The following is a 14,268-nucleotide window of genomic DNA, read 5'->3' on the forward strand; positions in this document are numbered from 1 at the left end:
TCTGGTAAAGGAGTGATCATATAATTGTATGTAGATTATATGTTTATCTTTGGTACTGATCAAATGCAAGTTGACATGACAAAAGAGATTTTATTATCTCAGTTCTCCATGAAGGATATGTGTGAGGTAGAAGTGATTATTGGAATAAGAATCAAACGAGAACATCAAGGAATCTCAATTTTAGTCTCATTACATTGAGAAAGTACTTAAGAAGTTAAACTTTTCAGATTGTTCTCCTGTGAGTACTTCTTTTGATCCAAGTATGAAATTTATGCCAAATACTGGTGAAGTAGTTTCACAACTTGAGTATTCATAGGTCATTGGGTGTTTGATGTATGCTATGACCAACACAAGGCCTGATATTGCATTTTTTGCAGGAAAGCTAAGTAGGTTTACTAGCAATCCTAGTACTCATCACTGGAAAACAGTAAGGAGGGTGCTGAAGTATCTTACGAAAACCATGGATTATGGATTGACTTATGTGGGGGTTCCTTCAGTTATTGAAGGAGATTCAGAGCTAGTTGGATTACAAATATTGAAGACCACTTTTCTACAAGTGGTTTGGTGTTTCTCTTAGTGGAGGTGCCATTTAATGGGATTCTAAGAAACAAACATGCATCACCAATTCAACTATGAAATTTAAGTTTGTAGCCCTTGCAGCTGCTGGAAAGGAAATAGAATGGTTAATGAATTTGATTTATGAAATTCCTTATGGCCAAAGCCTATATCACATATCTCAATACACTGTGATAGTGCTGTCACCTTGACAAAATCATACAGTTAAGTGTATAATGGAAAGTTGCGATATTTAGGTGTTAGACACAGTATGGTACGTGAGCTCATTACTCATGGTATCATTTATGTAGAGTTTGTTCGATCTCAATAGAATTTAGCTGGTCACTTAACGAAGGGGTTAGCTAGAGACTTGGTAAGAAATTCTGCTATAGGGATGGGTTTAAGGCCCACTTAATATCTCTACGGGTGAGATACTTAATTCCCTTCTAATACAATGTTAGAAGTTGAATTCAATGTGGAAAGCTTACTTATGGAGATTGGAGCACATTTATGTTATTACATCCTAAGGTATGTGCTTATAACCTGTAAAGTTAAATTAGGTTGATTAAGTTCTTAATAGTTTCTTTTGAAAAAGTGCATTGATAGGTGTGTGATATAGAAGGACTACCTATGTGAGTGTGAAGTGTTGTCGATTAAAAAAGCTTGGGCTGGGCTTATGAACTCATCAATGGATAGGGACACATGGCTGTAATAATGTCAAGTATGAAACATTAGATATTGTGTTTAACTTATGTGTATAGTATCTTTAGTTATTTAAATGCGTTGAAGGGTTCAATCCTTAGGACACCCTGATTCTTAAGTACTTGAAATATGTATTATACTAATGTGAAAATTTAGTCTTCAAGACATTTTCATTTATGCATGAGTTTGTTTTGTTTTAATTAAAGATTACACTAAAATGAGGGATGAATGTTGGTGATTTTAGTGTTATCAACATGTTTTAGTGTAGTTGTTATTAATATTCAGATAAACTGAGTTGTATTTCACTCATCGAGATTAGAGGTGGGGGTACACATTCAAAGTGATAAATATGAGCTAGGGATACGAGGGTTCGGGGGAACAGTGCCCTTGGGTACGGGGTTCGAATGGGCAGCGCCCCTGTAGGGTCTAGGGGCAAAGCACATCATGCAAATATATTATGTGTTTCACAATTCGAATTAGGCCTGTAATTCAGATTGCTTTTATTCTTGGAATATCCCATTTTTATGAAGTTGTGTACCGCAATAGGGACGAATTACAAATTTCGAAAAGTGTTCAAAACACAATCCTTGAATCTATCCAAGTAAAATATATTGTTATTTTGATTCTCTAATATATATATATATATATATATATATATATATATATATATATATATATATATAATACTTTATTTATAGAAAATTAAAAACCATGAACTTTGATATATATATATATATATATATATATATATATATATATATATATATATATATATATATATATAGTTTAATAAAAATTAAAAAAATAGTATTTGGTGTGTTTAATTACGCAGGAGGTTTGCCACACTACCCTTCACCTAAAAGGATATGACGTTCCCCTCTCCCTTCACTGTTATATCAACTCCACCACACCATGTTGTAGTATACCCACATGTCTTATTATACACATTTTGATTTGGTTAAAGCGTTCAAATCAGTGGTGCACAAGTATTTAAGTAATTAATACGTACATGCTATTTATAACGTAATTCTATTCATACATCTCAATTTTAAAAATTTTAATATCTATTTTTTACTAAACACACTCTTTAGGCTACTCAGTATGGTTAACGCAGTTGAAAGATCACATAAGCTTAAACCTTCTTCATCTTTCCACCACATTTTTTCAGGGGTTGTATTCCAAGCTCACAATGCCGTTGTGAGGCTAATTAAAGAAGAAAAACAGAGGAAGGTAGAGAGAAAAGTAAGGCGTTGCGCTTCATTGTCGTTACCACATTTCTTATATTAACTGACCGGGACAGTGTTCCAGCTGTTACCACGCTCTTAAAAACCCTCCACGTCGACAATAACAGAGAAAAACATCCCATACCGTACAGTCTTAAATATTTATTGTTATACTATGACGTTTTTATAAAATAATAAAAATATACAATAACTAAAAGTTATATGAATACCAACAACCCTATATAAACTGAGCCTAAACTTTTCATCCAGCCCATTAGAAAACTTGGATTGGTTTTCATCCAGCCCGACTTGCAACTGAGCCTAAACTTTTCATCCAGCCCATTAGAAAACTTGCTTCTAACACGTCACCCTCTTTGGATGACGTGGCACTTTTCAATTGGATTGGTTTTATTTACATCATAAACTTTCATTTGACCCCTTCAAAATCACTTTTTGACTCTCAGCTCCTTCGTTGATAATATACAAACCCCAAAATTCCATTTTCTTCTTCTTGGTGACTAAATCACACAGTTCGACGTGAAAGATGGGCTCGATTTTGATGTGGCTTTTGCTTCTATTCGCCTGTTTGTTCAATTACGATGTCTTAGCCGAGCAGATCTTCCCAACTCATGGAGGTAATTTTCCAATTTCTCTATGTCTGTGAAACGGATGAAGAACACATTCCATTTTGGGTAGTTCTACAAACATTTTTGTTCAAAAGCAGTTCCAATTCCACGCTCAGTCTCTTGCGGGTGTTTATTTTGTTATCAATTTCGTAATATTTGATTCGTCAACTATGTAATTAATAATCTGCGCAGAAGGTATTGAGAGGTTTCGTAAGATTGTAACATGTCAGATGATGTAGGTTAGTTCTATGAAGCAAATTAGAGAGATGAAGTCGAAATGTGAATACGATGTGCCATTATCCAGCTTCTTCCTCGTTCATCTATGTTATTAGACCTAATTTATTAAAAAAAAATCCAAGGAGGTTGAGATAAATTATAAACATAACTTGTAGAAAAGCATAGAAGATTATGATTACTTAATGGGGGAAGCTTCATTTCCCCAAATTTCTTTGTAATTCGTTTCATCTTCATTATGATTAATTGTTTCTCGCAGTTTAAGTTCAAATGTTTATAAATGGTTTGCGTTTCAGGTAGCTTAGGTCGCAGCTCTAGAGAACCAAAATATGATATTGAATTCCATTCAGAAGATTCACCATTTCATCCTGTAAGTCACCATATTGAAATTCATACATTCTAGTGTCTGATTATCATAAGATGCATTTTTTAAATTGTATTCTTTTCATCCCAAAACATTTGACTTATACTTTCAACATTTAATAATGAAAATTAAAGAATCTTGTTAATGCAAATCATTGTCATCAATTCTTTTTGCTTATGACAATGGCAACTCAAGATGATAGTAAAAGTTAAGGGAAACAACATACAGAAAACTACAACTTAATTTCATTATTAAATTTTTTGATTTTTTGCTTTTTACAGGATGATGATCAAGAATCTGTGGTAATGCCAAAGAAAAATGGAGAAAAATTTGTATGTTTTTTTCCTAAAGTGGAAAAATCCAAAAGTGAAAAACAAACTATTCATCAAAACTCCACTAGTTTAATTTTGGAAACTGAAAAACGTTTCAAATTGAAGACACCAGATGAACTACTTGAAGCACTTAAGGACCGATGCTTTCTCAGGGTCAGAACTTTTACCTCTCTAACATAAATTACGATTTTGCCCCTCACCATTGTATCAATTCAATAATTATTTCTTGCAGCAAGAAGGATGGTGGTCTTATGAATTTTGTTATCAAAAGAAGCTTCGTCAAATTCACGTGGAGGAAGAACGGGTTGTTATCAAGATTTATAAATCTTTTTTCTTTTTTTAAATTCCGGTGAATTTACCAAAATACCCCTCGTTCAGGTTGTTCAAGAATTTGTTTTGGGTGAATACGATGCTGAAGCTACAGCTGCATACAACCGTAATTTATCTGACATTTCAACTTTGAAAGATCCTCGCTCCAAAGATGCATCACAAAGGTACAATTACAAATATAATTTTTTTTTATTAAATTTTATAGATGATTATTATATTAAATATTACCAAATAATCCATATTAATTGACATGATTAATGTTAGGTATCATGCTCATCAATACACAAATGGAACAACTTGTGATCTTACAAACGAGCCTCGAGCAACTGAGGTTTGATGAATTTGAAAATATTTTTTCTCAATTTCAAATTAATTAATTTTTTGAATTATATTATATTGATTTGATTTGATTTTTTGTTTGTGTTTTGTAGGTGAGATTTGTGTGTTCAGAACCTCGAGCTATGATTAGTTCTATCACCGAATTGTCAACATGCAAATATGCACTAACAATACATTCCCCAATGCTTTGCAAACACCAGTAAGTGTCTCAATCAGACTAAATGACCATTTTACCCTTACATTCCAACCATTTAATTTCACAATATTCATCAATTTTAACCCACCATCATGATGGGTATTTTTGTCTTTTCAGATTATTCCAAGAAGAAAGACCCGTTTGGTATACAATCAACTGTAACCCACTCCCGAAAGATTACAAACAACCAAAAATTGAAGATGACATTACACATGAACAGAAGATCCTTATGGTAATTGATGAGGAACCATCATCATCATCATCAAGTCCTGATTCAGAAGAACACCCGACATAAAAATGTATGCATGTTTCAGATATGGTTCAAATTAAGCAAAACAGAAAGATACGTTGATTTGTGCCCAAATGGTTTTTATACATTTATCGGCATTTTGAGGTATAGTTTTTTTCAGATGATATAGTAAACTTGTGATGCTAGACAAAACTTAGTGATACATTTGAAAGGTTTATGTTTTTTTTTTCTTCGGGTTTTATGTTGTGTATTTCGTGTTGAAAGATCTAATGTTTTAAAAAAAATCAAAACTGGTTTAGTCCTCAACCGAATATAAGTAAGGACCTTTTTAACATAAAAAAAAAAGAAAATAAACTTAACATGGTGACATTTATTGCTTGAAAAGTAGAAAAAAAGAAAAAGAAGGAAACTTGTTTGGTTTTGGTTTGAACTCGTAACTGGTCTGGTTTTGGTACCAAAAAAAAAAAAGGATACTTAGGTTGATTTTGGTTTGAACTCAATTTTATAAAAGATTAAAGCGTGACGTATGTTAGAAAAACATAACCTATTATTATGGCATAATTTTTTTGTCTGTTAAGTCCATTACTTTTTAAAGTGTCAAATTATGTTCTCCTAGAGTTTACTTTAATAAGATAGCTATAATATGATGTGTATTTAGGGATGAAAATTTCACCCGACCCAGTGGGGAACCCGGTTGACCCACCCCAATCGGGGACGGGTATTCCCTGCCAAAACGGGTACCGGGTACGGGGCCGGGGATCCCCATTATGCTAAAACCGGGGGTGGGGCCGCGGCCGGGTATAACAATCCCCAACCCGTCCCGCCCCCGCTATATATATATATATATATATATATATATATATATATATATATATATATATATATCAATCAAAGATAGAGTCTCTATATCAAATTATGTTTCCAATTCCAAGAGTTCGCAAATCGTCACTTGATCTCTATACCAAATCGTCACTTTTCATTTTGATGCTTGCTAAACTTTATGGTTAATGTAAACAAAATCTGATTATTGCATCATGTTTTGATCGCTTATTAAACTTGTTTTTTTTTTTTTTTTTTGTAAGTTGAGTTTACGATGTTGATAGATTGGGGATGGGTTGGTGATGGGTCGGAGATGGGCTGGGGAAAAGCCCAAAATACAAAGGGGAGGGGATTTGATTCCCCGCATCCGTCGGGGATGGGGATGAGGATGGGAACGAGGTTAGACACTCGGGGATGGGGACATGGATGGTCAACCCCGTTCCAAACCCGCCCCATTTCCATCCCTATGTGTATTTATGAAGGGTTTTGTGTTTAGCTATAATATGATGGACAAAATTGAAAAAATGGTCCCTGTGGTATGCATTCTTTTGGGGTTTTAGTCAAAACTTCGACTTTTTTGGATTGGTGGTCCTTTTAAGCTAGTTTACATGCAGTTTTGGTCTCTGTCCAAACTAAAAAGACTATTATACCCTTAATGAATTTAGTTTTCATTTTTCTTTCACCTTTTAAAATTATTATTATTATTATTAAATATAAAACTCTCTCTCTCTCTCTCTCTCTCTCTCTCAATTCGTCTTCCACCTCCACAACCAAAAGGAATTTGGCCTCCAATCAGAAATACGTTCCTCTCATCCTTCCTCTCGTCGGAAACCCCTACACATAAAAATCCGGCAACATTCAGCGCCTCCCCACTCCGCCACCATCACCTTCGTTTATACAGCCGGAGATGGAGGGAACTTGCATCTGATTCGTCTCAGCGATGACAAATCAATCGGTGACCTGTGCTTCTCCATCGATGGAGTTGAAGTTTGGTTTGGCTGAATGAAAGTAGAAAGAAGATGAAGGATGATCGACTGATGTTTCAATCAATGGATGGTTATACTACTTCGATTTTTATAATGCTTCGTTCCTGATTTGTTTTGATCCAAAAATCACACCAGCCACCAGCACCGTCACCCACCTCTATCTACATACACATGAAATCAGAAAGCCCGATATAACCCATCTACCACTAAACTCAATGCAACCCAGATGAAATCAATGAAAACCCAGGTGAAATTGGACATAGAAATCGACCAAATCGTACATAGAAATTGACAAACTAGAGCCATCTTGACAGAAACCCTTACCCTCTTCAGTTTGCTGGAGGTGGAGGTGAGGATTCAGTTCTTTGAACGTTTGAGATGAAAGTCTTGGATGCCCTCCTAGTGGCTTGGAATTTAAATCAACAGATAGGGGATTATTGACGATGATTGTGGTTGGAAGATTGAACCAGAGTACCATTGCTCACATTCCAATCCATCGCACCCTAAAAGTCCCCCGCCAGCCAATCATCTCTAATAATCCTTCCCGACGGTTTTATTTAAAGGAGATTTCTGTCGGGGAGAACAGGAATTAAACTCTTAAATTGGGTTTTGATTTTTAGCTTAAAATTTTTCCTTTCAGTTAAGGTGCTGAAATTGATTTTGGAGAAGGAGGAGGGTCACCAGTAGAGGGAATGGAGAGGGACTTCTTGATAGTCACTGAAATGGGTCTTCTTCACCTCGATCTAGTGTGTGTATGTGTGTTCATAGTGAAAGTGGATGAAGATCTTTAAGTTTTTTTGTGGGTTAATCCAGGTCGCTGGAATCTGATGTTGAAATGGATTATGAACGATGTTTGGATCGCTGGTGGGTTTGCTCAGGAGAGAGAGAGAGAGTTTATTAATAATAAAACATTAAATTAAATACAAAAAATATAAAAAAAAATGTATCACATTTAGTTTACTAAGGGACCAAAACCATAATCAAACTAGGCCAAAAGGACCACCACTCCAAAAAAATCGTGGTTTGAACTAAAACCTCAAAAAAATACATACCGCAGAGACGATTTTTACAATTTTGTCAATATGATGTGTTTTTATGAAGGGTTTTGTGTTTAATATAAGAATTTTTGATATCATATTGGAGTTTTTGAGTATGTGTTGAAATAATGAGACATGAACGAGTCAAATATTTTAATATAAGGTATTTTGTATATTGAAATTATGGAAGGGTTTTAAAAGATAAAAAGTTAATAGTATTTTTTTGGTAATTGGTCTATAATAGATGAAGTCTTACATGCTAGTCTTAAAATAATATTTTTTAAGAAAACGATTTAAAATATGGTATGCCTAGAATGCACTTTAGGCTAAACCGTTATTAATTAGAGAAAAAAAACGTATACACTTACATTATTCAACTTGTTCCTTATTCCATTAGAACTACAATATTTGATTGAAAATGTTGTTGAAAAATTTGTTATTTGATCAAGTATCCGTCAATTTTTAATATGGATAAGATTCCGAAAATGGCTATAGAAACTCATTGAAAGTGTCACATATCACATTACTAAATAATTGAGAGAATGATTGATGTGATATGAACGTGTCCAAAAGAGGCTATGGCATGGTAAGAGAAGGAAAGAATCGTACTAAAAGGAAGTAGATGACACTGGTGAATTGATGATATATATGGATAAGATTGGCCTCTTCGAGGACAACACCTTAGATAAGGTATAGCGGTTACACATCAGGGTAGATGGGTAACCTCGTCCTTTGTATGTTTTGTCTGCTAACTTTATTGTTGATGCTTGACTCTTGCTCATATGGCTACATTTTTTTTTCTTTTTATGTTTTGCTTCACTCACCAAATCAACTTACTCTCCCTTGTTTGCCTCATTTGCACGTTCTTAGTATGTTTATTTATTTATTTTAATTTTTATCTCTTCATACCGTTCTCTTTGATTTATTTGCATCTTGTTTGTCTCTTTTACAAGTTTATGGTTCACATATCACAGGTCATTTATGTGACACATTCATTCTAAGGACGATTATATCGAAGGTCATTTATGTGACTCATTCATTCTAAGGACGATTATCGATATCTACCTTATTCATATCCCATTTCAATAGGACCCCATGGTCTATTGTAGTTATTTTTGTTGTCTAATATTAAATATTCTTAAATATTATCAAGATAAACAAGATCTTATTAACAAAAAAGAAAACACCATCTTATTTGAATAATACAAGATTTCATTCAGATCTCACACTTTTCTTGGATACATTAGTATTATAATGAAGTAAAAACTCTATTAATTAGTCATCACATAAAAACAAAAATGTCCAAAAACTTCATACACTAACTTTATTCTAAACAAATTCTAACTAAAATAACTTAACACTAACACTAACAATAACAAATAATACATTTTATCATGAAACATGCTTACAAAACTTATCTACACATCACAATTTATGTACATACACTTAAATTGTGAATTTGTGATTCCCTCTACATTTTTAATTTGAAAGAAAACTAGAGAATAAATTTGTTGTAGAACAATTCGAGCTACATTGCAACCAACATGATATTAAACCTATAAACCCTGCCTCCTTCGGTTGCAAGTTGTCCTCTCGCCTTTGCAGGACTCGCAAAAACTCATCTGAGCTTAAGTTCCCATCTCGATTCAAATCAAATATGTAATATATCATATCAATCACATTATTGCTCAAAGTAATCCCACAAACCTAAATACCATGCAAATAACTCTTGTTATTATCTTAAAATTAAACATCTAACTATAAGGACCATACTTGCGATTTTGAGTAATTGAGGGACCAAATTTGTAAATTACTCTATTATGATTTATGAAAGATGATTGATTCACCTGTTCGGTTGCTCTTTGGAAATCCTTCTTTGTAAGAAGCCCGTTCACTTTTCCATAACTAAAAATGGCAAGAGACAAAGGTCTCAATTGTTTTCGCAATTCTGCAAACTTCTTGAAATCTTCAAATGTAATTCGTATGTTCTTGAGATCTGGCTCTTCGTTCAACTGGTCAACTCGATCGAGAAACTTGTTGATGTGGTTCATATCGGCAGATGCCACCATTGATAACGCAAAATCCTTAGCAGATATCGTCCCTCTTGATTTATAGTCGTAATGAGCAAATTCAAGCGACAAAATCTATCCAAAACGAATAATTCAACAATCAAAATCCTTATCGCGTTTCAGATAACGAGAAAGATGATCGATATAATCATATAACGAACCTCGTTGTGCAAATCTTTCAAAAACTGAACGAATTTCCCGTGAGCGAGGCACGATTTCCCGTTTTTCCCGAAGAAATACTCGAGAAGGCCGCCGTTCTCCACCGGCGTTGAAACTTTTAGTCCGGTACGCAATCCGTCGCGGTGGCGTGACCCTTGTCGGTGTTGAGATCGCATCAATGCCATTACTTTTTTGAATTCCTCCTTGTCGATCTCTCTATTCATAGTTTCGAATGCGATTGGATTAGTTATTGAGTAGAATTACAGAAACCCTAGAACGAATTTGATGGAAACTTACCCGTTGTTATCGAGATCGAACATCTTAAAAGCTATGGAGAAGCTCGATTCAGGGATGCTTAGAAGCGTAACGAAAAATATATACCTGTTTTGACAATTCCGATCGAATTTAGCATCTGAAAACCTAATACGATTAACAAAATTCCGATTTGAAGGATTGAATTCACAAAACTTACTCTGCGAATGAGATAAGTCCATCGTTATTAGTATCGAAAAGCATGAAGAACTTTGAAGGAGAACATTGTAACTCACTAGGTGCTTGCTCGCCTTTCAAGCTTCCCTCGCGAACACGGGAAGCTTCAGAAGGAGTGAACACCGGCACCACCGCCCTCATCAAGTCCGCCGGCGTCATAAATGATTCGCCATTAGGCGATTGGTGAGATGCGAAGTACTCGAACACCTAGGGTTTTGATTTTTGAATTGAACTGATGAAATTATAGATGTGTGTAATTGAAATTCAGTTAATTGTATATACCTTTTCCGGTGGACTTTGTGTTCTTATTCGTTTTTCGTACTTGAAGAAAACTTTCCGGCGATAAGCATCTGCGAATTATTTACTCCGATTAGAACTTGAAATGGTTTTCAAGTTTCACAACTTTTGTGTTTTTTTAGAGGAAAACATGCGAGAAAAAACTCCTTTTTTTGCACGAAACATTTCCATGCAAAAAATGTTTTTTTCTCTAAAGAGAGAAGAAAAGGCTCAACATGAGTGACCCATAATATATCTTTATAATATGTATTATATTTATATTTTTTTTATTTATTTTATTGTAACATTCTATCTATAGTTATTACTTCTATTAAAGTATTATATTTTAAAATATTCAATCCATATAGTATGTTAGTTTTTTTTTTCTCAAATGATAAAAATTACATTACATATACATAGCAACACCATAATTATAAAGTAACGAAAGAAATTGAAAATATTATGTTATAATAAACAAATCAATAAAAATATATTGTTATTTTTGTACTAAATCCTAAAACAGTTATATATAATCTTTTTGTAATTTTCTTTTAAAAGGAAAAAGTATGATCGATAGAAACACATGTAAAGGATACAATCTATTCAACATAATTATCAATAAAAAGATAGATAAAATTTAAACCACGAAAAGGGAGTTTAGTATATTCATACCTCCAAAAATATACATGGGTTTGTCATCAAATTTTGCAGACTGATCTTGATGCGATGAATCCGCATACACAAATTGTGAATTCGGTTGAGACACAGAAGTTAAGTAACAAAGCCCGAGGCTCAATCCAACTACAACAATACTAGATGTCAATGATTCAACACTTTTGTAACGATCATAGTTGCACCTCCATTCAACATTCAATTTCGGTGAAGATGAATATGATGATATGGATGATGATTTGTTGTTGGAATTTGTAGTGATCAAACGAACGTTGTGGTGGGGTTCATGGTATTGAGAGGCGAGAGATCGATGAATGGTGTAAAAGGTTGGTTTTTTCTTGAAGAAGGTAGAAAAATAATGCATAGTAAACGTGATGATTTTTTGGATTGGTAGAGAATGAAAGAATTTATGGTATTTATATGGGGGAATTTGTGTGATTAGTGATTGGTCAGAAACGTTCGAGCGTGAAAAAAGGTGGTTCGCTAGTTAGATTAAAATTTGGTCAACGTGGTAATTAATTCTGTTTTTGAATAATGAGCTGGTTTATGTGTAAATGTTTTATTTTGGGCCTTGTTGATTTGTTTGCCATTTTTTTGAGAATATAAATGAACATGATCATCCTTCCATCCTTGGTAACATACTTCGATAAATAAAAGAATTATAATTTCATCTCCATCTCCATTTTCATCCTCTATAATAAATGAATGTTTTTTTTTTTTCGTCACTTGTTACGCTCTCATTCAAATTACCAAATATCATTTTGTGGTTATTTTGAATTAATTTTTTTTTCCACATGTCATTTTATAAGTTTTTCTATTTATTAAATTCTACATAATATTTTAAAGTAATAATTGCAATAAATGTAGTAATAAATAAATATCAATTTATCAATCAACTTATTTTTTAATTTCAAAATTCCTAAAATTAAAGCTCATTAGTTTCTTTTGTTTATTTATTTAAATTTAAAAGATAAAAAACATTTCCATTATAATAATTTATTATTTATCTTATTTTCTTATAAATTCAAAGTTCTCAAATATTTTAAGATTTATACTTAATTTTTTTAAATTAACTCATGTAATACATGAGTTCATAACTATATCTAATAAAAGAGTACCTATTTTGCCACGTGGCAACTCATTAGCTCCCTATATTTTCAATGTGAAATAGCAAAACTCCCAATTTCAGCTTAAAAGAGCAAGCGGCAGTTTGTTTTTTTTGTGAAGATCTGTGCAACCACTTTTGTCTGCGCCGCGCAGACAACGCGCAGACATATGCCCTCGCAGAATGTTTGTTTTTTTGGAAGTGCGCAGATTAAAAAACGTCTGCGCGAGGTCTTCCTGGCGCAGACATAGGCCACTGTCTTCAAAGGTCTTCAGACCTCATTTTAACCTAAACAAAAAAAAACATAGGCCACTAGTTTTTTTTTTTTTTTTTTTTTTTTAAATACATTTTTAATGTTTATGACATGAAATTAAGTTTGAAAAATCAAATTATTTCAACACATGCAGACGTTAAAAACATACAGTCTTCTTATTGCAGACTGCAGACATTTGGTCCACCTCTTCTGCGCAGAGGTTTGCAGATGTGGTCCGCAGACTGCAGACGTTTTGGCTTCAAAAAAACAAACAACACCTAAAACTTGCATTTATTAATGTAATTAATGTATCTATCTTTTGGTAATAATGAAAAACCATCCATAAAATCAGCTACAAATTAAATCTTTTTCCATTTCTCAAGCACAAGAAATCAACAACCAATCATCTCCACAATTGAATTGACGGGCTCGAGTCGAATGCATATAAACCCTAAAACACGGCTTTTAATCATCTCCAAAATTAAATCGGCGATCGGTGGTTGTTGTCGTGTTCTTGCGCTTTTCTCGGATTTTCTTCATCACATTTCTCAGTTCCGTCACCATCCGCTCCCTCACAATTGACAGTTGTAACTCTCTTGCTATTTGCATAGGGTTGGAATCAAAACTAAAAACTTTGTATTTGTAATTTTGTATCAGTGTGTCGTATGCTCCTTCTAACTGTTTGTTTATTTCATCTTCTATTATTGATTATGCGTACAAGTTTAGTTGTTGAGATTGCAAAGAAGATTAATTAATTATTTATTGTTATGCTCTTAACGTGTGCGACTCATTGGATTGGAGGAGTAAGTGATTTATTCGAATGTATATATACCTACAGTTTTAGCTCCCGCCCCAATTTTGTTTGGAAATTCAAATTTAGATTCACCAAAGATCATGAAAATCTAAGCTTGAAAGAATGATAATTTAATGTCAGACATGTTTTTATCCAAGTTGGCTTTAAAGTTCATTGTTTTTACTGATTTTTATAGCAGATTTTGACGATTCGTCCAACAACGAAGACGTTAAAGGTGGCAACAATTCACCACCCAATTCACCATCTTCTGCAAGTGGGTTCCATCAATTTTCTCCATTGACTGCTCTTAGTAGAGGTTGTTATTGTATTGGTTGATGTTACTTTAAGCAAGTCATGTTTGCTCTCCCAAGATATTCCTCACATGTTACTACAACATTTCAACAAGACTCATGCGGTTCGTATGTTTCTTGCCCTTTTATTTTTTATTTTTTGTTTTAT

At 33.5% G+C, this 14,268-nt stretch overlaps 2 protein-coding genes across 2 annotated transcripts; one reads left to right on the forward strand and one right to left on the reverse strand.

Annotated features, from left to right (window-relative positions):
• Positions 1-2,937: 2,937 nt before the first annotated feature.
• On the forward strand, positions 2,938-5,390 carry OS9 (ER lectin-like protein). The gene is made up of 8 exons (XM_079058758.1): positions 2,938-3,115; positions 3,637-3,710; positions 3,986-4,189; positions 4,269-4,340; positions 4,415-4,530; positions 4,631-4,697; positions 4,798-4,904; positions 5,019-5,390. Exons 1-8 carry the CDS (start codon positions 3,025-3,027, stop codon positions 5,194-5,196), a joined length of 909 nt encoding a protein of 302 aa, XP_078914884.1. The 5' UTR covers positions 2,938-3,024; the 3' UTR covers positions 5,197-5,390.
• A 3,852-nt stretch (positions 5,391-9,242) lies between these two features.
• LOC145123358 (calcium uptake protein, mitochondrial-like) lies at positions 9,243-12,052 on the reverse strand. The gene is made up of 7 exons (XM_079058567.1): positions 11,659-12,052; positions 10,993-11,060; positions 10,694-10,917; positions 10,519-10,602; positions 10,224-10,437; positions 9,841-10,137; positions 9,243-9,700 (listed from the first exon to the last, which is right to left on the reverse strand). Exons 1-7 carry the CDS (start codon positions 12,020-12,022, stop codon positions 9,473-9,475), a joined length of 1,479 nt encoding a protein of 492 aa, XP_078914693.1. The 5' UTR covers positions 12,023-12,052; the 3' UTR covers positions 9,243-9,472.
• Between the last annotated feature and the right edge of the window lie 2,216 nt (positions 12,053-14,268).

This window comes from Lactuca virosa, chromosome 7 (genome assembly GCF_052849685.1).
Source record: "Lactuca virosa cultivar CGN04683 chromosome 7, Lactuca_virosa_CGN04683_v6, whole genome shotgun sequence".
Lineage (NCBI taxonomy): Eukaryota > Viridiplantae > Streptophyta > Magnoliopsida > Asterales > Asteraceae > Lactuca > Lactuca virosa.